Here is a 23947-nt window from a genome sequence, read left to right on the forward strand (position 1 = left end):
GGGGGGGGGGGGATACATGTATCTGGGTTCCCACTGAAGCCGGGAGAGAGCACTGAATCCCCTGGAGCAGGAATTACAGGCAGTTTTGAGTCACACCAAATCCCAGCCCTCTGTAAGAACAGCAAACATTCTTAACCTCTGGGCCATCCAGACCCTAGGAATAGCTTCTATGTTTGCCCTACTGAACAACTATACAAAACTATATTAAAAACTCTGGTAAATCCTGCAATTAGAGTCTACAGGCATATCTTAAGGCTGGGGTGGGGGTGAGGGGCACTGGGGAGCTGGTGTTTGAGTTTGCTGTGTTTTAAATGCTGGCTCTGATTCCTAGAATTGGGGCTTCAAGTTCCACTTGCAGTAGCCCCTGGGAGGTTCCAGGGGAAAGAGTGAGGATTCAGGCCCACTCTATCTGCTTCTATTTCTGGTGCTGGAGATGCCTCAGTGGTTAAAAGACTGGCCGTTCTTGCGGCGGACCCAAGCACCTACATGGCTTCTCACAGCCATCTATAAGTGGTTCCAGGGTATCATATACCCTTGTCTGACCTCTAAAGGCAGTGATACATATGATGCATTGATGTATACACAAGTGTAACACACAAAGATAAAGGTTAATTTTTTTTCCATAATTCTAACCAAACAACAGCCTAAAGAATTCTAGTAACAATGGGGTTGCAGCCTTGCCATCCCCTGACTACACCTCTCTACTGTCTCCTCTGCAATTTGTCTGTTAAAATTGGGCCTGGGTTTGAATGGAGGACCCAGCAAGAGAGTCAGGGCCTCCTAAACTTCAAGCCAATATTGAACCTACAGCCCAGGTTCTCAACATTCATGAAAGCTAAAGACTTTTCTGTGGGCCAGGGGAAGGTTCAGGCAGCACAGTAACATATGAGGAGGCCTGCGGCATGGGTCTGGCTCAATACAGTTCCCTCTGGGAAGAAAATGAGGTGAGCCCTGATGGGAAGACAGAAGGGAAGAGTTTATTTTTCTGAAATAGGAGGAGAGGACAGAGGTATGGGGCTGAGTCAGGGCAGGGCCATGTCCTCCAGCTTCTGATCCAGGGTCTTGAGGTCATCGAGGAAGCGGGTTGGAGTAAGGATGTGAGAAGAGCCTGGGCAGGAGTGAAGGTTAGAAAGGAGGCAGAGGTCCCTCCTGGGAGTCTGCTGCTCCTGACTTGTGTCCTGGCTGGTGAGAACTAATTCCTGCCCTTCTGCAAACCAGGGCCCTGTCTTCTCAATGATTTAGAGGTTTGGAAGCTTAGGAACATGGGTGTCCAGCCCCAGGTGATTACTCCACTGGAAACTCAAGCCCCAGCCCTTCAAAGACTAGACTCCTGCCCCCAAGCCCAAAACTTTCATAGTCTAATCCTAGGCCTTTAGGGATTCCTTGAGTTCAGACCCAACCCCTCACACACCAGAGTTCAGCCCAGTCCCAAAGGGACCTCAGAGTCCAGCCCTAGATCTCAATAGACTGCAAAGTCCAGCACAGGACCCCAAGGAGTCCAGAGTCCAGCCCTAGGCTCAGAATCTAGCCCCAGGCTACAAAGAAGCTCAAATCCCCACATCTTAGGCATCTGGGGACATTAAATCTAGCTGCAGACTCTAAGGGACCTCAAGCCCAGTCCTAGAACCCAAGAATCCCCACAGTCATACTCCCAAGGACCCCAGTTCTGGCTACTCACCTATAAGCACCTCCCACTTGCCTTCAGTGGCCCTGGTCACCTCATAGGCAGCCCTCATTTCAGACATGGTGACACCACCCACAATATACACGATAAGCCTGGGCCCAGCCCGGGCCTCTACACCAGCTTTGTTTTTATGCCAGTGGCCAAAGCGAGCACTGTTGGGGTGATGGGTAGAGGTCAGTCCAGGCTGGCAGCTCCCAACCCCCAACCCAGGCCTCTCCAGGGCCCTCACCTGACAGCTGCCTGGGAACTAGGCACAGGGGTAGGGTCAGACACGAAGGGCCACAGCTTTCGGTCTAGCCGGTCCTCCACCACATCCTGGGTGGCCAGACAGGAAAAGTTAAAGAACCCCAGCCAGTGGAGCCCAGCAATTACCTACACATCCTTGTCTCTTGGGGACCCAGGAATCCAGGAATCCAAAGTGCAAGGTCACTGGGTCCCCAAGCAGGAGGTACCAGGACAGAGCCTCTGATAGATTACTATTTGATTATGAGGCTTTGGGGTGAGGGGGTGGCCAGGGGCCAGCATAAGAGAGGCTTCTGGAGGATAGGAGAGATTAGAGGAGAACACAGGGGATAGAGAAAGCTACAGTCTCAAGCAAGGAATTCCTCTGCTGCCCCAATTCCTGGGGTGCAGTTTTGCGTGCCCCACCCTGTAGAGCAGATAGGGTGCCGGAGGTATGCTGATAATGAGGGATTTTCCACTAAGCCCCAAGGCTTATCACTGAGCGCCTGGGGGGGGGGGGCGGCTTAGTGGCTAATGGGATCAGCAGAGAGGAACAGGGGCCCCAACTTGTGTACCTCCATCACGTCCTTGATGACTGGGGACCAGCGAGACAGCTGGTAGGTGGGCTCCATGCGCTCTCTCCGCTCCAGCCGGCTAGGGGTCCCTGAGCCCTACAGAGGGGGCCAGGTGGGGACAGAACGGGATTGGGAAGGGAAGGAGGCCCATCACAGATGGAGAGGGGCTATGGGGGTACACAGAAAGATGGAGAAATAGAGCAGGAAGAGACAGAGGAAAGCAGTAGCAAAAAGAGAGAAAAAACAGACAGAGAGATAGAGACACAGAAACACAGGAAAAGCAGAGAGACAGAGGCAAAGAGAACTCGAGAGGCAGAGATAGGCAGAGGCAGAAATGGAGAGAGAGAGAGACAGAGAGAGACAAAGAAAGATGGGAAGACAGAGAGACAGGTAAAGACAGACATGGGAGATAAGAGACAGAGCCAAGAAAAGACAAACAGAGAGGCATATACAGACACACAGATACAGAGATGGACACAAAGGCAGGGAGACGGGGTAGGGCTGAAAAGGGAGACAGAAGAAACAGAAATGGGAAGAGAGAAACAGAACAACGAAAAAGAAGAAAGATGTAAGTCAGGTAAAGGCTACAGACACAGCAAGATGCAAGGGACAAGACAGGCATAATAGCTCACACTTGTAATCCCAGGTGCTCAGGAGGCTAATACAATGGGATGGCCATGAATTTGAGGCCAGTCTGAGTTATACAGTGAATTTAAGATCAGCCTTAGCTGCAGAGTGAGTTCAAGGCTAGCCTGAGCTACAAAGTGAAATGTATCTCAAAATAATAATGTGTGTGTGTGTGTGTGTGTGTGTGAGAGAGAGAGAGAGAGAGAGAGAAATAGAGAGAGAGACAGAGACAGAAGGGGGTGGGGAGACAGAAAGAGGGGCAAGATACAAGGTCACAGGCCTGTGTTACAGAAGGATCTGGCCAATCCAGACACATAGGTTAGGGAGAGGCAGACTACAGAGTGGAGCATAGGAAACCACCATGCATACTGGGTGGAGTGAGAAGTTTACTGATCACTTCAGAACCCCCCAGTTTAATTAATTTAATTTAAACATTAATTTAATTAATGTTTCCCATTAATGGTGACTCATTCTCCCACCTACCCCTGAAGGCTCAGGCCACCCACACCCTGTAGCACCATCCAGGGGCCCCAGTTTAACCCCACTACCCATCATGTTAGAGAATTAGGGAAGGTCTTGGAGTTCTTGGTCCCTAAAATGGCGTGCGATGCTCACATATCTAAGCAGAGTATGCATCCTCCCTAATCCTGAAAGGGCCAAGCTCCAGGCTCATCAGCTCCCTACGTACCCCGGAGTTCGTAACAATGCCCCCCAGCTGCTCCAAGTTCCGGATGAGGCTGCTGTAGGACTGCACATTGGCGTGCTGGATCAGCTTGGCCAGGTTTTCCTCACTCACACCTGGGGCACAGCAGAGGTAAGAATAAGTGACCAGTACAGACCTACGTGAGGTCTATAGAGATACCCTCACAACTAGGATGTCTCCAGGACCCAGAAACTTCTGGTGTTTAAAGAAAAGGGGATTACATATAACTGTCCCTATAGCTATCTATAGGTACAGGAATGGGTAGATTTGAAAAGGTAAAATGGGGTATCTTCAAGAATTAGTTGAAGGGAGCTGGAGAGATGGTTGAGAGGGTCAGAGTGCTCGCTGCAGAAGCATAAGAACCTGAGTTCAAAACCATAGCACTGACATAAAAGCTGGACATGGCTACATGTGCCTGTAACTCTATGCTGTGGGAGAAAGAAACAGGAAGATTACTGGGAATTTCTAGACTCAAGCCTAGGTCAGGTTCAAGGACAGACCCTGTTGCCAAGACTTAAGAGGTTTGGTGCATGACCTGACTAGGGTCGGTGATGGAATGAAGAAACAGACACTAAAGAAATGATAGGCCGGGCAGTGGTGGCGCACGCCTTTATTCCCAGCACTTGGGAGGCAGAGGCAGGCGGATTTCTGAGTTCGAGGCCAGCCTGGTCTACAGAGTGAGTTCCAGGACAACCAAGGCTATACAGAGAAACCCTGTCTTGAAAAACAAAAAAAAAAAAAAAAAAAAAAAAAAAAAAAAAAAGAAATGATAGACATATAGACAGACAGACAGACACACATACACACACACAGAAATGACAGACATGTATACAGAAAAGGTAGAGTCCGGTGGGCTGTGCACTCTGATGAAGTGGCCAGGTTTTGCCCACACTAGTCAACTGTCTAAAACTCACATTGTACTTGGATCAGAGGAAGGCTTTGACATTCCGATCCTGACTCAAGGAAGGCCTTGCCACCCCATGAATCTGAGACATTGGGTCCTCGTCATAGCTGTGGTCATGTCAACAATACACATCCACTCAGGACTTGCTCATCTCCTCACACCTTGTCTCAAGAGACTAAGGCAGAGAATGATACTGGCATTCGACAGGACACACCCAGTATCATACTCTGGTCTTCCCACAAGCATGCAAAGGGACCTGAGTTTAAATCCCCAGTGTCCAGCAGTCTTGTACACTTGTAGCCCAGTGCTTCAGGGATGGGGACAGGATGATCACAGACCTACTGGACTCCAGCCTAACATAACATTCGGGGAAAGACCCTATCTCAAAGGACTAAGACAGAGACTATAGAAGACACCCAACGTCCTGCTTTGGTCTCACATGTACACACAGCACACACACTCCCCCACACACAATCAGTTGAGGGAACACCAACTCTACAGAAGCCACATGTGGAGTCTTTTCATGGCCAACCTCTTTGTGTGTGTGTGTGTGTGTGTGTGTGTGTGTGTGCTTATGCATGTATGTGTGTGCATGTGCATGTGGGTGAGTGCTCAAACATACATGTAAGCAAAGCACTCATACATATATAGTAATTTGTTTGGTTTTTCAAGGCAGGGTTTCTCTGTGTAGTCCAGGAACTAATTTTATAGATCAGGCTGGCCTCAAACAAAAAAATTATCCTGTCTCTGCCTCCCGAGTACTGGGATTAAAGGTGTGAACCACCAACATCTGGCTAAATAACTAAGTCTAAATAACAGGTACCATTCCCTGGGGAGGGGATCCTGAACTCTGTAGGAGTGGAGAAGCAGATCCAAGCACAAACATACATGCATTCATTGCTCTCTGCTCGACTGTGAATATGACCAGCTGTTTCAAGCCTGACCTCAATGATGACTGTAACCTGAAATTGTGAGTCAGACAACCCCCTTCTCCCTTGAGTTGCTTTTTGTTAGGGTGTTTTATCACAGCGACAGGAAAAGACACTAAGACAGCATGCTAGGTGATGAAGCCTGGTAGCTGTAATGGTTCTAGGATCTGAAACCATCCCTGGCCACCCCATTACCCACCATTCCGCAGAAGGATGTAGAGCAACAGAACTCGGATCTTGTCATAGGGTGGCACCGAGGCGTCCAGCAGCACGGGGACAATCAGCTTCATGGCGTCCTTGATCTTCTCACCCTCTGCATCAGAGCCCATGGCCAGGTCCTGCATGACATGAGAGTTAGCTGTGCAGCTGGCTGCCGTGGGAACACAACAGAGCAGGGGCAAATCAGGGACTTTGGTAAGATAATCGCACCCCCTATCTCCCCTAGAAACTGGCCTCCTGAAGTTCATCTGAGCACAGGCTGAGCCTTCCCCATAATCTCCAGCTCTCACCCCAGTCCTGTCTCTAAGCACAACTCTGCCCTACTCTCTAAGACCTCCACCAAAGCCCATCCTTAAAAGACACCTCTTCCCGAACCCCATTTCTCCCACCCTCTGAGGCCCTGCCTTTCCCTCAAATTCTCCCTACCAGAGGCCCCCTGTGAGTTCCTGTCCCTGCTGCCCAAATTTTGTCCCATGGAGGGCCCTGGCCACCTCTTTCAAGCTTTGTTCCTCTCTAAGCTCTACCTCCTGGAAAGTCCCACCCCTCCCTTGGTCCTGCCTCCTGGAGGGCACCCTCTGAGGCCCCTTCCCTCCCTAACTGCTGCCTTCTCAAGCCTCCAAAAGTCCTGCCTTTCCCAAAAGCCCCAGGCCTACCTGCTCCACACTGCACAGCTTCTCCACTGAGCCCTTGAAATGCCTCATGCAGTCATCTGCTAAATGCAGGTGCGTAGAGTACTGCAGGGTGGGAACTGGGTTAAGACAGACAATCAAGTCGGGCAGTCGGACTGAGCCTGGGGAGGTTTGACTGTCCAAGTTTACCTTGTTCAACTCCTTCTGATACTGTGGCATCTTTTTCAGGATGTGGGACAGGTCTTTGATGTTGGCCTAAAGTAAGGGTGGGAGAGGGTAGAGAAGGTAAGGGTGAGGCCAGGCCCCTCCCTACACCAGGGGAAGTTCCACTCCACTCCAGGCTGAAGTCCTGCCCCACCATGGACCTCTACCTTGTCCGTGGTCAGCCGCTTACTCTCACAGAATGTCTTCAGGAGCTCGGTGACCTTCCTAGCCATGAGCAAGGGCAGGGGAGGGGAAGAGAAAAGATGCTGAGACATTTGGGGAGGGAGGCCTCTTGCTACCAGCTGCTCGGCGACACCTAGATGCATGTACCAGTCCCATGCCATGGGGATGCACTGGGGTGATGTTTGGAAAGAAGCAAGTCCAGGTTGTCCCTGAAGACTAACTTACAGAGGGGCAATCCTAAGGAATGAGGCCTGGGTGCCTGGGGCCCTCCCACGCCAGTACCCGTGGCAAGCTCTCACTTGGAAACATCTGCTATGTGCATGTGCCGAAGGTCCACCCACAGGTCATCATCTTCATCCAGGAGCACGGCCTTCTCCCGGGACTCACTCAGCCCTGTGGTCTCATACCTGGAAGAACAGGACAGATCAGAGGACAGAAGGGCTTAGGTTGGCAAAGGACGGCGTGGCAGGCATCACCCTGGTTCCGTCTACCTGTATGTGTCCTGTTCGATGTTGAGAAGATCATAGGCCATGGCTTGGAATGTGAGTTCATGTAATAGTGGGGACACGGGGTCCGCTGCCCGGTCCATTATGAGCAGCTGCGAGCGTGTTTTCTCTGGGCCCTGGGCCAGGAGAGAGAAGAATGAAGACACCGACTGTGACCCTACAAAGCCTCCCTGGCACCTCCCCAGCATCCCCCTCACCTCGCCCAGACTAGGAGTGTCTGCTTTGAAGGCATTCAGCTTGGCCAGGACAGCATGGGCCAGCTGGGCTGTGTCTTCTGGACCCCTGGAGGTGATGCAGTCAAACACAGGGACATCAGGATGTGGGGGCTGTGAGGACTGGGCACAGACTGGGGACATCAAGGGTAGGGGTGAGGGTGGCAATGAGGGACCTTGGTAAGGGTCAAGTTAAAGACTGGACACAGGAGCTGGGTAGATGGCTAAGTCAGTAAAATAGCTGCCAGACAAGCATGGTGGGCCAGGTTCAATCCCCCAGAGCACTTCAAAGTGTGCTTGAGTTTCCAGTATGGCGAGGTGGAGACAAGGGATCCTTGGGCCTGGGTGGAAACCTGGGCCAGGGAAGAACCTTCTCTTAAGACAGCTAAGTGGCTAAAGGCTCGAACTGCTCTTCCAGAGGACCTGAGCACACCTCCCAGCACCCACGTCCAGAGGCTCACAACCACCTGTCACTCTAGCTCCAGAAGGTCTGACCCCTCTTCTGGACTACATGAGAACCCTCACATGCACACACACAAACTTTTTTTTTTAAATCTTTAAAAAACTAAAGGTGGATGGTGACTGAGGAAGACACCTGAGGTTGACCTTTGACCTCCACACCTCCACACATGAATACATGCATACACATAGGAAAAAATGGACACAGGATGAGAGTGAAGGTAAAAGGGTAGCACCGGGGAAGGGGTGGGGATAGGTCCTCACTTGCGGTAGCGAATGGACGGGTATTCCTGAAGAGTGGCACACAGTGTGGCTATCTGCTGGGCCAACGCATCAAGCTGCCGTCCCCGCACGCCTGCTCGAAACGGGCAGTAAAGGTTGTAGGTGCTGTGCGGGGCATCCAGAGAGAACACCTGGGAAGGACAGAAGTGTCACAATCACCACTAGAGAGGACACCCAACCCAACTTTCCGCTGCTGTCCCTGCATTTCCCAGGGGTCTTCAATAGCCAGCTTTGAAGCAGGCTAGGGTAGGCCCCAGCTGATGGTGAAAGGGAGCCGAGATAGCTCCTTGCCCCTTTCTACTTTCAGGAATGAGACAATTCTGCCCTGTATTCCATGCTGCCTGTGCACAGGGCTAGTGCTCCAGGAAAGAGCCTGTTAATTGTTCACTCCCTGTTGGTGTTCTGTCTGTTCTGGAAGTAGTTTGGACACTCAGTCAAGGACAGCCCACCCCTTCCCCACCACAAGCCAGAGCTGTACCTGAGCCTCATAGGGGAGGAAGGCAAGGTGGATCTCTTTCAGTGTCTTCACCACCTTTGCCAGGCGAGAGCGGCCCAGTTCACTGAACAAGGGCTCAGGGCATGCTGGGTTGGCAGGGAGAGACCATCAGACCTATGTTCTGTCACCAAACTCCCCACCTCAGCCCAGCAACCAACATGCTGGTTAACCTCACTCACTGTCAGTGAAGAAGATATGGGCTGCTTTGTAGGTGAAGGTTGGTGTCCCCTGGAAGTCTGCAATCAGGGCCTGAACCGACTGGGGAGTAGAGATCACTGTTGGAGTCAGACTCTGCACCCCATATCTACCTTCTGCAAAGGACCCCCAACTGATGTTCATTTCCCTACTATGTACAATTGGCAACCGTTGAGGGGGGATTCACATACACATACATTGACACATGCACACATTCTGTACATTCACATGCCTAAATTCTGTTATCTGCACACATATACACCCACAAATTCTAACACGTACATACACATATAGGTGTATGAATACCTATCTTTTGATGTGCACACATTGACACGTGCACGCATGCACACATGCACCCTGACATGCGTATGCACAATTCTGATATATACACACATACACTGGCATTGGCACACACATGCATGCGTATGGTGACATGTGCGCATGTACGCCTTGTGTGTGCACATACACGTATCACGCACATTCAGATACAACTGACAATACACCATCCAAGCACACGCAAACCCACGCACACAGAGGCTCACTACCTTCTCCGTGGGACTTAGCAAATAAATTGCCTCCAGGCTGGGAATGGGTTCTCTCCGTTTGTTGATGTCTTCCACAACTAAAAGCGACAGAGGAGGAGACACACATAGGTGGTGTGGAGGAGACAGGGGAGTCTCAGGTGTGGGGAACTGGACCCATGGTAGTGCTGTTTTAAAAGCGTATACCACTTCCTTTGGGTTCTTAAATATACCTAAGGTTCCCCCACTTAAAAAGCTACAGTCAAGGTTCTGCACATTTCGAGTACCACGCCCATACTTTTGGTGTCTATACACTCTTGAGAACCCAGAGTCCACCCAAGCTTCCTACAGAGACACATAGGGGCTGCACAGTCATTGTTTTATTTGTTTGAGACAGGGTCTCATGTAGCCGGGGCAGGCTTTGAACTCATGAGCTGACTAATTTTAAACCTGTGATACCCCTGCCTCCTCCACCTCCTGAGTACTGAGATTAGAGACATTTGCCACCACAACCATTTTATATGGTGCTAGAGATTGAACTAGGGGGTTGTTCATGTTAGGCGATCTCTCTGCCAAAGGGGCTATATTCTCAGCTCAGGAGGTTGAGTTGGTTACAGTCAACGAGGCTGACTCTTTAGGGACTGCAATCAGGAAATCCTATATGGAAGGAACCCTACGAACTTCCTTGCTGAGAGCATGCATTTGGCCACACACTCCAGACTATGTAGGGAGAACTATGTACTGAACCAGTATGAAGGGATCCCACACTCAAGGGCTACATCCAGACGTCCCACATTCAAGGGGTCCACCTCAGATTCATCCACTCACTGGTGATGCCCTCCGCCAAGATATCTGACATTTTACAACAGGATGACAAGATTCGCATGCTTGGGTGGTCCATGATGAGTACCTGACCAGATGGATGGATACAGACACAAGAAGAGGTGAGCCATGCAAAAAAATCTGTAGCTGGACCTAGGAGAATCAGAGGCAGTGGGGCATCTATCTACCCAAACCCGCCCCTGTGGAGCAAGCGCTTATTCAAGGAATTCTTGAGACGACTCTCACATTCTGGGGTACCTGCATAGATCTGGGTAAAAGGCTGCCCCTGGGTATCCAGACATCCTGCCTCAGCCCCTACCTTCCACTCGCCATCCTTCTTAACGCTCCGGATGACTCCGCTTAGAATTTCTACAGGGAAGAGAGAAGGGGAGAGGGCTTGGGACACTTGTCCTCTAGGCTGGACCCCAACCTAGACCCTGAGTGGAAGCTCCTGGCATTACCCCCAACTTACAGATAGTCAAACTGAGGTGCTCTGAGGTCAGATAACTTAGCCAAGCACCCTCGTGTCTACATGGTACAATGCACAGAGGACAGGTACATCTTAGAGAATTGAGTGAATGGGAGGGAGGGCCTCCTGGTGTCCCTTAGACTAGAATGCTTGGTTCCCAGATCTGAGGGATCCTATCAACCTCTAAGCCTGCTTCCCTCGAACCCTTGTGTGTGTGTGTGGGGGGGGGGGCGTTTCTTTTAACACCAAGGTACTGGGCTTTTCCACAAAAACCTGTTCTGTCCAGAGGGAGGAGTAGGGGAAAGGGAGGGAAAACGGTGGCTTTGCCCAGAGCCTGGCCAGTGTACCAGAATGTCGAGTCCACTGTTATCAGGGAGGAAGAAGTAGCTGAGGCCGGAACTACTGGAGGTGGGGGAGGGGCATCCTCAAGCCCTCTTCTCCCCACCAAGAACTTGAGCTTGCAAGGAGGAGAAGTTAAGCCTTCCAAGAAGCTCCTAGGCATGATGCAAAACAGAAAGTGTCCCCTTCATCACCCCCATGGGGCATGTACACACCACCTGAGTGTTCATACATTACTCGGGGTCGTTGACCAGGGCACTGTAGGACCCCTGAGTCCAGCCCCCGAACTTTCAGGGTTTAGACACTCGTCAGCCTGTAGCGGAGGCAGGCCCAAAGGTCTAGACGCGAAACTGTGCCTCCCTCTAATCGCTTGTTTGAGTCCTCCCCATCCCAACTTTGTTCTGCCAGCTGCAATTGAGGGGCAGGCAGTCCAGCTGGGCCCAAGACCCCGCCCGTCCCCTCAGGAGTCAGGTGCTCTCCCCACCGTCAGGATGCCGGGATCCCAGAATCCATGCACCTCACCTCTCCCGAGGTCCCCAGCCCCCCAAGGGACAGCCGAGAGAACACTAGAGCCCCGCCGCGGGGTGACACTCACTTTCCCCTACCACCGCCTTCAGCCCCAAGGGCGCCATCTTCCCCCAAGGAGTAGCGCCGCTTCCGGGTCGGTCCCAAGGTGGGGGCGTGGCCCTGCGCGTCATCCACGTGGGCCCCACCCCGTGGGCTCGGGTCACGCCCCCTGCGCACCTGGTCCCGCCTCCCGGTCGTCTGTTCTCGCCCTACCTCTAGGAAGTTGGGTCCCAGCAGCACCACTTAGTTCCACTTCAGGGGAAGGCACAGTGACAGGGACTCAAACGGACAATGGCCAGTTTGTGTGCGCCCTCGAGGAATCCTTCATGGGAGTCTTTAAGTGTTCCCTTGCTCACACACATTGGGATCAGTTTGCTTAGCGCGATGGCAGAGCGGTAAAAATATTCATCTCACCGGAGTATAAGTACCACGCTGCCCAGAAATTCTTCCGTCTGTGATATAGTGTGCCCACTCAAAGGACAGCGGGACTTTGTAAATCTGGAGCTTTACAACTGCCTTCTGGGATCCAAAGACTAGTAGTACAAGCTTGGGCAATATTTGGTAGAGAGTACTCGGGAGACTCCACTGTGTACTAGGCGCCTTCTCTATGCAGTTTGCGCTCTCAGTCTTAACATTCTGGAAGAGCCCCGTGGGGAAGCAGGAACATAGATTCGAGGACTATGACCATGTACCTGTGCCTGTTCATGAAGGAATACGTCTCACTCCTTTTCACTAGCATATGTTATTGTACACGATAACGGGTTTCACTATGACAATTTTCATACATGCATATAATGTATGTTGATCATATTCACCCTCATTTCCCTCTTATGCCCGTTCTGGATGATCCCTTTCTCCTTTCCCAAATAGTGCCTCTTCTACTTATATGTCTGGTTTTGTGTGTGTGTGTGTGTGTTTGTGTGTGTGTCCCAATAGGTTTTAACTGTGGTTGCTTACAGGAGTATAAACAACTTACCAATGACTACATCACTGAAGAATCTCTCTCTCTCTCTCTCTCTCTCTCTCTCTCTCTCTCTCTCTTTCTTTCACCCTCTTCCTGCCTCTCTCTCCCCTTTGCAAATAATAATTTACACATATAATCTACACATTTAATAATTATACATATAATCTCCTATTGTAAATAATAATTTCCAATATTTCAGAAAAGAATGAGGGTTTCTGAGTTTGTGACAATCATATCATCCACTCCCAACTTCCTTCTCCCACTCCCCCAGATACCTCCAAATACGTAGCCCCACACACATTTTATGTCTTCTCTTGTTTTATTTTGTTTTGTAGCCCACTGAGTTCAGTTGACGCTGCCTACCTGAAATTTGACTGATATGTTGGCCTGATCTTGCACAGGTAACACCAAGAGTGCAGGGAGTTGTTCATAATTATAACATCCATGTAATGTCCAGAAGACAGCATTTCATGGAACTCTTGTCTAACCTCCTCCCTTCACATTTGTTTTTTCTTTTTAGATTGGTTTATTTATTTTATGCATGTGGTTTCTGGGAATTGAACTTGGGACCTCTGGAAGAGCAGTCAATGCTCTTAACCACTGAGCCATCTCTCCAGCTCTCATCTTATTTCTCTCCTTTCATTGTTTTTTTCTAACAATGTATCATTTACAGGAGTGACTCTCTTGCCCCTGTAAACATGTTATCTCTCCTATAAAAGGGACAAGAGGCCAGCAGGGCTGCTCTCTAAAAATCCCGACTTGTGGAGAGGCAGCTGGTTGACCAGTCCTGGGTGCACCCCAAAGTACAGCTTCCTTTAGTCAGACAATTATGGACTTGGTTTTCTTCCTCACAATTCTCAGGCTTAACATAACAACCAAATAGGTTATGGCAGCAGGTGTATAACACTTTAGTAAGCCAGAAGTCGTTACTTTGTATACTTTTATCAGGGTCATGGCACATATGTGGAGGTCAGCTTTCAGGAGTCTGTCTTCTCTTTAGCATGTAGGTTCTTGGGTTGAATTGAGGTTATCAGCTTTGACAGAAAGTGTCTTTTCTGGACTAGCTGTCTCACTGGCCCTGTGAATGACTTTTCAACAAAGCTGTTAAAGGAGAAAGGAGGAAGGGAAAGAAAGAAAGGAAGGTCCCTGTCTTGGTTAGGGTTTTATTGTAGTGAAGAGATACCATGACCATGGCAATTCTTTTTCTTTTCAAAAAAAAAAAAAAAAAACTTTATTTATTTATATTTGTGCACTGACATTTTGCCTACATATGTGTCTTTCTGAAGGTGCCAGAATTCCTGGAGCTAGAATTACAGACAGTAGTGAGTTGACATGTGGGTGCTGGGAATTGAACCCAGATCCTCTGGAAGAGCAGTCAGTAGAGTGGCTCTAACCACTGAGCCATCTCTCCAGCCCCTGGCCATGGCAACTCTTATAACGGAAAATATTTAATTGGGGCTGGCTTACAGTTTCAGAGGTTCAGTTCATTATCATCATGGCGGGAAGCATGGTAACAAGGGGCTGAGAGTTCGTTCGTTTGTTTGTCTTCGAGACAGGGTTTCTCTGTGTAGCCCTGGCTGTCCTGGAACTCACTCTGTAGACCAGGCTGGCCTCGAACTCAGAAATCCGCCTGCTTCTGCCTCCCAAGTGCTGGGATTAAAGGCGTGCGCCACCACCACCCCCCGGCTGAGAGTTCTACATCTTGCTCCATAGCCAGCAGGAGACTGTGTGCCACACTGGGCATAGCTTGAGCATAGGAGACCTCAAAGCCCTGCCCCTACAGTGACATGCTTCCTCTGACAAGCCCACACCTCCTAATAGTGTCACTTTGTGGACCAAGCTTTCCAACACATGAGTCTGTGGGGGCCATATCTATTCAAACCACAAGAGGTCCCAAGTCCTACTTAGGGTGGCTGGCTTGTTCACCTGTAACTGTATGGGTTGGTCCTGAGGGTGCAGGGTTGTATTTCCAGTTACTCAGAAGGCTATAGCAGGAGGATTACAAATTCAAGGTCCAGCCGGGCAGTGGTGGCTCATGCCTTTAATCCCAGCACTTGGGAGGCAGAGGCAGGCGGATTTCTGAGTTCGAGGCCAGCCTGGTCTACAGAGTGAGTTCCAGGATAGCCAGGACTACACAGAGAAACCCTGTCTCAAAGAAAACCAAAAAAAAAAAAAAAAAAAAAAAAATTCAAGGTCCACCTGGTGATTCAGTGAGACCCCCAATTCAAATTAAAAGAAAACTGGAGTGATACCTCAATAGAGAGACAAAAAAGTTTTTTCTCAGTATAAGTCTTGTCTTGACCAGAGAAACCCATCAAAGAGGGATAGGTTAGTGTTGTCAGATCCCAAATAAAACTCAGTGTTAGGTATCAAACCAGTTAATCCGGGTGCCTATCAGCATGCCCAAGCACACTCCATGCTTACTGAGATACCTATGGCCTCTTTCTGCTTGTGTCACTCCTGCCCCCTACACTAAACCCCTCCAGCTTAGGGGTTTCACTTCCCTCCTCCCAGCTTTTGATTCCTATGTAACCCAGCCATTTTAATCGCACACTCTCTTGGTTCTTCTCTCCATCTCTTGGATCAATCTTGGCACTCTTGGTCAGCTTGCCCGCCTCTTCTCTTCCTCTTGTTCTTCCTCCCTCTCTTCTCATGGCCCAGTTCAGTCACTGGTCATGTCTAGTTTACTACTTTCTCTCCCTGCTCTGGAGTCTTCTAGATGCCTCTGGATGTACTCTCCCTCATATATACAATTAAATTCTCCTCCTCAACTGTTGAGAACCGCACTAGCCCCCACGTTGGGGGCCAAAAAATGTTGCGGCCCGAGCAAAATGTTGAGGCCCTGGTTGCCCAGCGTTTGGCAGCCACTGTATCCCGGCCCAAGCTGCTGCTCCGGTCCGAGGGTCGGGGTTCAGCAAGAGAGAGAGGGCGGTCGTGAGGAATGGAGACCAGACAGAGTGTGTTTCAATCCCATTTATTCTTCAGTCTCTCTTCCTCTAAGTGTCTCAAGTCCTAAATTCCTAGTCCCTAGTTCCTAGTCCCTAGTGCCTCCAAGTTCCAAGTTACTTCTTCCAAGTACCTGCTTCTCTGTCTTCTCTCTGCTGTGTCTGATTCTCTGTTCTGTTCTGTCTCTGCCTTTTATATGTCTCACTTCTAAGCCATGCCTTTTGATCACACCTTTAATCATGCCCTTAGGTCTTGTCTCTAACTCTGATCTCTACACTTCTAAGTCACTCTTAAGTTACACACCTTTAATCTCACACACCTTTAATCTCACGCACCTTTAATCTCACACACCCAAGGCATCTAAACCAAGATTATCAGAGTGTGCTCAGCTGTTGTAGGCTATTGTAATCCAAGTCTCATGTCAGGGTATATGGCTCAAGATGGCTGCAAAGCTGATAGCCGCTTTCTGCTAAAAGTCGGCCCCCAACACTCAACTGTACCTCAGAACGGCATGTCATTGCTTTCCCTCTAGTTTGACTGACCTAAGAAGTCTGGCCACTGACATTTTCTGCTTCTGTCACCCACTTCCCGCTCCTGCTACCCACTTGCAGCTCCTGCCAGACACTTCCAGCTCATGTTAGGCACGTCCCACTCCTGCTTCTGTCAGCCACCGTCACATTTACCTGTAGCTCCTTTCTTGCCCTTCTTTATTTCATTTAGGATTTTTTTTTTTAGACATGGTATCATGTAGCCTAACCTGGCTATTAAGAAGCTATGTACTCAAGGATGAACTTGAGTTCCTGATCCTCCTTGCCCCCAGAAGCTGCTGTGATTACATGTTCAGGCACTGTGACTGGTTTACGTGGTGCTGGGGTGGAACCCAGAGCTTTGTGCGTGGTAGACAAGCACTCTGCCAACTGAACTCCACTCCTAACCCCACCTGGAAGACTTAAGCATCATCAGGAAACTAGTTCAGGTGAGCAAACCCACATCCACAAGTATCACCTGTTAGATCTGAAACCTCATGTCCGTGATTGATATAGAGACTGTGCCCTCTATGTCACAGGCTGTCAGCTCCTCTCTTGAAAAACAATGGAAGCAGACCTCAAAATTCTGAGTTTAATTCCAATCATCTACCGTATGTGTGTGTGTAAGTGTGTTTGATCTGTTTGTGTGTCAGCACATGGATACAATTGTTCCCTGTGTGTGTGGCTCCTGAGGTCATAAAACTGTAACAAACAGCTGAAGTTGTAGCTCAGTGGTAAAGTACTTACCAAATATTTGTGTGATCCTGGGTTGGATCCTCAGTCTCTCTCTCTCTCTCTCTCTCTCTCTCTCTCTCTCTCTCTCTCTCACACACACACACACACACACACACACACACACACACACACGTGTGGGCGCGCGCACACACACTTTTTAAGGACTAGGAACTCCTTCAAAGCTCATGAACCATCATTGAAGAAGGAGTGGTACAAATGTGAAGGGAGGGGCTGGAGAGGTGGCTCAGAGGTTAAGAGAACCGACTGCTCTTCCAGAGGTCCTGAGTTCAATTCCCAGCAACCACATGGTGGCTCACAACCATCTGTAATGGGATCTGATGCCCTCTTCTTGTGTGTCTGAAGACAGCTACAGTGTACTCACATACATAAAATAAGTAAATAATTCTTTAAAAAATATTTTTAAAATATGTGAATGGGGTCACAGGTTTAGTGTATGTCTTAAAAACTTAAAGTTTACATCAGATCTAAGAAACAGGAACTTATTCCTAACTGTCTTAACTGCAAACAGAATCCTTAACCTGCAAGGTATATATTTCCTGTTTTGGTCTCACGATTGTTTGAGACTGGGTGTCTTTATGGAACTCTGGTTGTCTGGTTGACCTGGAGCTTCCTATGTAGTCCGAGTTGGCCTTGAACTTGAGATCTTCCTGACCCAGCTTTCTGAGTGCTGGGATTACAAATGTGTGTCTCAAAGAAGTGTAAAGTGTTCCTGAGAACGACACCAGGAGGTCCAGGACAGCCAGCGCTACATTTCAAGAAAGGAAGGGAGGGAGAAGGGAGTGGGGGAAGGAGGAGGGAGGAAGAGAGGAAGGGAGGAAGGTAGTAGGGGTGGAGGCTCAGTGGTTAAGAGTAATGATGAGCTTCTCTTCCACAAAACCCAGGTTCAATTGCCAGCTCCTATGTGGTGGCTCACAACTACCCATAACTCCCGATTTCAAGGGATCCAAATGCCCTCTTCTGATCTCATGAGCACATCACATACTTGCAAGCAAAATACTCCTAGTCACAAAATAAATATAAAAGTAATTCTAAAGCCAGAATGTTCGATACCCAGCCAGACTAGCGATCCAGGAGCTTGAGGTTTAATTTTCCAGACCATGTCTCAAAAATCAAGGTAGAGAGCGATACAGAAAGACACCTGATGTTAACTTCAGGTCTTCACAGGAGCATGCACAGCGTGTGCGCACATACACTACCTACGCAAACCCTACCTCACCTGTCCCAAGTGAAAGAAAAGTAACTTTTTAACTTTATTTAAACATTTTTTTTAAGATTTATTTTTTTTATGTATGAGTCCCCTTGAGTCCACTGTCACCATCTTCAGACACACGAGAAGAGGGCATCAGATCCCATTACAGATGGTTGTGAGCTACCATGTGGTTGCTGGGAATTGACCTCAGGACATCTGGAAGAGCAGTCAGTGCTCTTAACCACTGAGCCATCTCTCCAGCCCTTATTTAAACATTTAAAAGATTTGTTTTATGTGTATGGCTGCTTTACCTGTATGTATGTCTGTGCACCATGAGTGTTCCTGGTGCCCCAGAGAAGCCAGAAAAGGGCATTAGATCCCCTGGAACTGAAGTCACAGATGGCTGTGAGCTGCTATGTGGGTGCTGAGACTCAAACCTGGTACTCTGGGAAAGCAGCTAGTGCTCTTAGCCCATGAACGCTCTCTCTAGCTCAGGAAAAGAAGCTTAACTGGTTTGCTGAAAGGCATCTTGGAGACAGGAACAGGCTCTCAGAGCATGGCCGGAAAGCCACAGATATTCAGTGAAATGCTCAGGGACTTCCGCTCCTGCTCCATGTAGAAATGAAAGACTGAAGACAACTCAACTTGGCATTTGAGGGGCAGGTAAAGAGGAACATCCAGGAGTTTCCTTCTGGGAGGTCCTAGGGGCACTGCAAGACCTCACAGGTGGTCAGTGGCAGGAGCCAGGTTGGCTGGTATGTCTGTGGAGAGTGCAGGGATTAGGGGAGGAGGCCTGGACCCCAACTTCCTCCTTGGCTACCCCCTTGCAAATGTCACCTGTCTTGCAGTGGATGGACTCACAGACAGGAATGAGCTGGCTCGGATGGGGACATCCTGCAGGTACCACCGTCATGTTAGCTGATCTTCAACATCGCACTGGCTTCGTCCCACTTGACAGGCCTGAAGGTCCTGGCTGGGCCTAGTGAGGGCCAAACCCGGACTGCCCTGCCCCCTACACCCACACCCAACTCAGCATCAGTCTGGATCAACAATTACCTAGAGATCATCTTCCTGGGGCTTAAGCATTGGTGGGAGCAGATGGGATATGAGCTGGGGATTTGGGGATGGGGGAAGATATCTGCTCCCCCTTCCCCCACATCCTGACCTTTTAAAAGGCCCTCTCAGGTGTGGGGTCCCTGTCAGAGACCAGGAGAAAAGTATAAGAGAGACACAGAATGGATCAGGAAGAAGAGAAGGAAGAGGGAGCCTCGGACCTTCTAGTCAAGGTAAGAGGCTCTGACTGTCTACACCAGCAGCTTCTTGAGGTCTCAGCACCTGTAATTGACAAGATTAATTCATTTATAGGGCATCTAATTAGCAAGCAAGTCTCTGGGGCCCCCTGACCCAGTTACCACAACACATAGGGGGTATAGGTAGGAGGGTATAAGAGCCCCTCCTCAGGGCAAATGAACGGATTCTTAGTACTGTGCCCCAAGAGATAGTAGGTGCTAGGATTTAGGGGCACTTCTGAGCCCCATTTCTCTGGTAAGTGTTCCAACCCCCAAACCAACCCAAGTCAGGTCTCAATCTAGGGCAGTGGTGGAATACTGTCCCTAGAGGCAGTACCATGTGAAATTGTGCTGCAGGCAGGGGCCCCAGGCTGGGAGGTGGGGGGTTGGGGGAGTCAGGGGCAGGTCAGGGAAGGAGACTCAGGTTTCATTTAGAGAAATTCTGCAGACCTGTGAGGACTATGGTGAGAGCAGAGATGGGGAGGCAGGCACTGGTTCAGGTGGAAGCTGGCTGGAAGACAGGGAAAGCACAGACCCAACTAAACCAATCACGTCTCTCCCTAAGGCAGGTTCACCGGACCAAGAAGGCTTCTTCAACCTGCTGAGCCACGTGCAAGGCGATCGGATGGAGGAGCAGCGCTGTTCCTTGCAGGCTGGGCCAGGCCAAACCCCAGAAAGCCGTGAGCAGGGCATGTTGGGCTGCGCTGCATGTGTGTGTATGTGTGTGTGTGTGTGTGTGTGCGCGCGTGTGTGTGTTGCCTGAGAAGCAAATGTGGCAGAAATGTAGGGGTTCTGGGATCTTGTGGATCTTAGGATTCAGGGTGGGGAGCTCATTTGCGGTCTGTATTCATGCTCACCTGTCTCTGCTCCAAGCAGAGGGTGGCCCTGCTCCAGAGATGGACAATCTCATGGATATGCTGGCCAACACCCAGGGCCGCCGCATGGATGACCAGCGTGTAACAGTTAATTCCCTACCTGGCTTCCAACCTCTCGGTCCCAAGGTAGGTGCTGTCCAGATAACCTGTGGAGACACACATACCTGTATAGCTCTCTAAATCTACGCCCCTTCTCTAGCCAAGATAGGACAGGACTCTGTCTCTAAACGTGTCTTGAGCTTGGGAAAAGGAAAGTACAGATAGAGATGGAAAGTGCCGTGGGCTTAAGCTCATGCAGGACGCCTGCTAGTGTCAGAGATACGGCTAGAAATTACAGTTCCTGCTCCAACATCTGTATATTTGGGAGAGGCCACAGGGAGAAAACAGGCAGTTCTCCTGGGAGGAAGGCATACGAATGCACGCTCCTAAATATCAGCGAAAAGCATGGGTTCTGTTTGGGGGTGTTTTGCTTTATTGCTTTTGGGACACAGTTTCATGTAGCTCTGGCTGGCCAACGATGGCCTTAAACGTCTAGTTTTCCTCATGTATATCCTGGGCTCTAGGATTACAGGTGTGAGCCACCATGAGTGATTTATGTGGTTAGGAATGGAATCCAGGACTTCGATGCAGTCTCTAGCAACTGAGCTGCAGCCCCAGCCCTGTGCCTCTGTACACGAGCATACATGTTTAGAGGTCCATGTGCACATGTGTGCACATGCAGGTGGAGGCCAGAAGTCAACTTCCTGTTCCTCAGTAGTCATCACCTTGTTATTTGAGACGGGTTCTTTCACTGCCCTGGAACTCAGGTAGATCAGGCTCTCTAGCTAGGAAGCCCTAAGGAGCCACTGACTCTACCTCTTAAGCACTAAGATTAGAAGGGCATAAAAACACACCTGGCTTTTCAGGATTAAACTCAGGTCTTCAAATGAGCATAACAAGGATTTCAATGACTGAGCTATCTTCTCAACCCAACTGTTTGTTTGTTTGTTTGAGTAGGTAGATCAGGGTGGCTTTGAACTCGAGGCAATCCTCCTGCCGGTTTTCTTGAGTACTGAGATGACAGGTGTACACTAACAGACCAGTTTCTGACCAAATACCACCACCATGATTGGCAGACGAAAAGAAACGTTGTTTGGAGGCACCTCTGACTTGCATTTTCCTTGGGCCCCGCCCTCTGTCTGACCCTTCTTCATCCACAGGATGGGATGCAGAAACGACCTGGGACCCTCAGCCCTCAACCCCTGCTCAGCCCTCAGGATCCTGCTGCACTCAGCTTCCGCAGGAACAGCAGCCCCCAGCCCCAGACACAAGCTCCTTGAGAGTTCTAGCAACCCTGGGCCTCCCACCGGCCCCTGAAAACAATAAAACACTTGGCACTAACAACAAAGAGTTGAGTATGTGTTATTTTCTTGGGGGGGGGGGAGCTGGAATTTGAGGAATTGAAGGTCTCAGGAACTCTGCTGGGCAGCTTGAAGAAGTCTTTCTTCCCTCTGCTTCCGGAGCTTCTGCTTAAATTCTTCTAGCTCCTGGCGCTGGAATGGGGAAAGGGGTGTGATGGAAAGGAAGAAGGGGTACATGCCTCAGGGCCTGGACTTACTCACATTACCCTCCCTTTGGCTTCAGAGTTCAATATCCACACTGAGAACCCCATGCCAATCACAACCACTGTACAAGTGAGCTCAGCTTCATCCCTCGGTGAAAAGGTAATATATGAAACCATTTGTGTCCTCCCCTCTTTCTAAGATGGGGTCTCATATACTACAAGTTAGCCTTAGCTCACTATGTGGCAGAGAATAGCCAGAATTCTCAACCCTCTTGCATCCATCTCCTAAGTGCTGAAATGTTTAAATTACTGCTCCCTCTCCTGTCTCCCTCTCTCTATCCCCATGCAGCCCGGGCTAGCTTCAATCTGACAGTCCTTCTACTCCTCCTTCCATCGGTATATACCATCACAAACAGCAAGAAACTTTTATGGAGACAAGGTCTCTAGCCCAAGCTAGTCTAGAACTCCTATTCATTTTCCCACTTCCACGTTCCTATCTATGGCTGAAGGTGAAATCTTCATTCCAAACCCAACCAGAGTCAAGTGACCTGGCCTCTTGGGGAGAACAGGTTACTGACCTGACCCTCTTTCTCTCGTGGCCACAGCTCCCTCTGTGGAACAAAGTCACAGGTGAGAACACAAGACAGGAGAATCCAGAGCCCCACATCCAGAACAGGGTTGATTCATGGGAGGCAGGCAGTGAACCACAATAGCAAGTTAGTGCCTCATACCTTCCCTTCCCCAGGAATTATCCAGCAAACACTTTCTTGATACTCACCTTGCGCTGGACAACATAGTCCTCAAACCACTCAGCCTGATTGGAGATCCAGAACATAACCACGGGAAAAGTGAGATAGAGTGACATCTGTAAAAGCAGAGGTGGATGGGCAGAGCCCAGAAGTCACCATTTGGGCACAGGGAGATTGCAGGGAAGCCCAAAAGATACATCTATCCTCCTACATAGGTCAAGAGCTCAGCCTCAGGTGCTCCCCGGGAACCCCAGAAATCCTACCAGAAGAACAGAAACCTGGCACTTTAAAGCCTCCTCTTCGCCGGGTGGCGCACACCTTTAATCCCAGCACTTGGGAGGCAGAGGCAGGCGGATTTCTGAGTTCGAGGCCAGCCTGGTCTACAGAGTGAGTTCCAGGATAGCCAGGACTACACAGAGAAACCCTGTCTCGAAAAAACCAAAACCAATAAAAAGTAAAAAATAAAGCCTGGTCTTCATGATCAAGCAGGTTTTATTCAGACTCCCCTCCACCAACACCCACACACAGAGGCACAGATGCACAAAGGGTGTCGAAGAGAGGGAGAGAAAGAGAGAGATTACAAGTCCAAGGGTTCCTACTACAAAGACATATCCTTGAGACGTTATTACCTCCCAATCTGATACCTACCCGTAGCATCTCATATAGAGGGACCTCATTTTTCAAATATATTCTCCTACGTCTAGGAATCTATCTGAGACCCATTATGTGCCCTAGGCTCTCCTTCTGGAAGTCCCACTCTGGATCTGAAGCCTCCTTTCCTTGAACCATCTCTTCTTCAGTTCACCCATCTCTGGGACGCTTCCTCAGACCAAACTTAGATTCTCCATTCTAAGCCCCCATATCTAGTGCTCCTTCTGTTGGGGTTCCAATGCAAGTCTCAGGCACTTTCTCTGTGGAACGCCCCGCCCCCCTCTGCGCTTCTCTCACTTCCTAGATCTATTCTTTTTTTTTTTTTTTTTTTTTTTTGAGACAGGGTTTCTCTGTGTAGCCCTGGCTGTCCTGGAACTCACTCTGTAGACCAGGCTGGCCCCGAACTCAGAAATCCTCCTGCCTCTGCCTCCCAAGTGCTAGGATTAAAGGCGTGTGCCACCACCGCCCTGCTCCTAGATCTATTTTCAATTTCTCAAAGATCCCGTGTCCAGACGTCCAAACCCCAAAGCTTACTGACCCGAAACACCTCCAGCTTCACCCCCATCTCGCTTTTCGGTTTTACGAAGCTACTTCCGCCCAAAGTCGACTCTCCAGTAATACAAAATCTTATTGGCTCTTCTCAAGGGCCGATAGAAACTGAATGGGCAATAACCCGCTTCGGTTACGTCATCTTCAGGCGCCCCTTTGCTT

At 49.6% G+C, this 23947-nt stretch overlaps 3 protein-coding genes and 1 long non-coding RNA gene across 13 annotated transcripts; 1 reads left to right on the plus strand and 3 right to left on the minus strand.

Moving 5' to 3' along the window:
* Positions 1–955: 955 nt before the first annotated feature.
* Stxbp2 (syntaxin binding protein 2) lies at positions 956–11865 on the minus strand. Of its 4 annotated transcripts, none has more exons than XM_076923781.1 (19): positions 11776–11865; positions 10692–10741; positions 10379–10460; positions 9575–9651; positions 9014–9092; positions 8817–8920; positions 8321–8469; positions 7583–7667; positions 7371–7501; positions 7179–7286; positions 6864–6921; positions 6682–6747; positions 6517–6597; positions 5844–5982; positions 3797–3906; positions 2482–2577; positions 1914–1999; positions 1679–1836; positions 956–1108 (listed from the first exon to the last, which is right to left on the minus strand). In XM_076923781.1, the coding sequence occupies exons 1-19, from the start codon at positions 11810–11812 to the stop codon at positions 1023–1025; spliced, it is 1782 nt and encodes a 593-aa protein (XP_076779896.1). In that variant the 5' UTR covers positions 11813–11865; the 3' UTR covers positions 956–1022. The 4 variants fall into 4 exon arrangements, 3 of the variants coding, with proteins under 3 accessions (XP_076779896.1, XP_076779894.1, XP_076779895.1); XM_076923779.1 differs by having other exon boundaries at positions 10379–10525; positions 10631–10741; XR_013107174.1 differs by lacking the exon at positions 956–1108 and having other exon boundaries at positions 2482–2982.
* Positions 11866–15505: 3640 nt separating this feature from the next.
* Positions 15506–19990, minus strand: LOC143438168 (uncharacterized). Of its 2 annotated transcripts, none has more exons than XR_013107176.1 (3): positions 19869–19990; positions 18991–19464; positions 15506–18890 (listed from the first exon to the last, which is right to left on the minus strand). It is a non-coding gene; the product is annotated as an uncharacterized LOC143438168 (long non-coding RNA). The 2 variants fall into 2 exon arrangements; XR_013107175.1 differs by having other exon boundaries at positions 18967–19464.
* Positions 19235–21680, plus strand: Pcp2 (Purkinje cell protein 2). Of its 6 annotated transcripts, none has more exons than XM_076923790.1 (4): positions 19235–19415; positions 19988–20107; positions 20295–20419; positions 21493–21680. In XM_076923790.1, the coding sequence occupies exons 1-4, from the start codon at positions 19235–19237 to the stop codon at positions 21610–21612; spliced, it is 546 nt and encodes a 181-aa protein (XP_076779905.1). In that variant the 3' UTR covers positions 21613–21680. The 6 variants fall into 6 exon arrangements, with proteins under 6 accessions (XP_076779905.1, XP_076779906.1, XP_076779907.1 ...); XM_076923791.1 differs by having other exon boundaries at positions 19273–19415; positions 19984–20107; XM_076923792.1 differs by having other exon boundaries at positions 19273–19415; positions 19984–20098.
* On the minus strand, positions 21679–23928 carry Pet100 (PET100 cytochrome c oxidase chaperone). Its single transcript, XM_076923796.1, has 4 exons — positions 23775–23928; positions 22615–22701; positions 22415–22447; positions 21679–21825 (listed from the first exon to the last, which is right to left on the minus strand). The coding sequence occupies exons 1-4, from the start codon at positions 23799–23801 to the stop codon at positions 21742–21744; spliced, it is 231 nt and encodes a 76-aa protein (XP_076779911.1). The 5' UTR covers positions 23802–23928; the 3' UTR covers positions 21679–21741.
* Positions 23929–23947: the final 19 nt, after the last annotated feature.

The sequence above is a fragment of the Arvicanthis niloticus genome, chromosome 24 (assembly GCF_011762505.2).
Source record: "Arvicanthis niloticus isolate mArvNil1 chromosome 24, mArvNil1.pat.X, whole genome shotgun sequence".
Lineage (NCBI taxonomy): Eukaryota > Metazoa > Chordata > Mammalia > Rodentia > Muridae > Arvicanthis > Arvicanthis niloticus.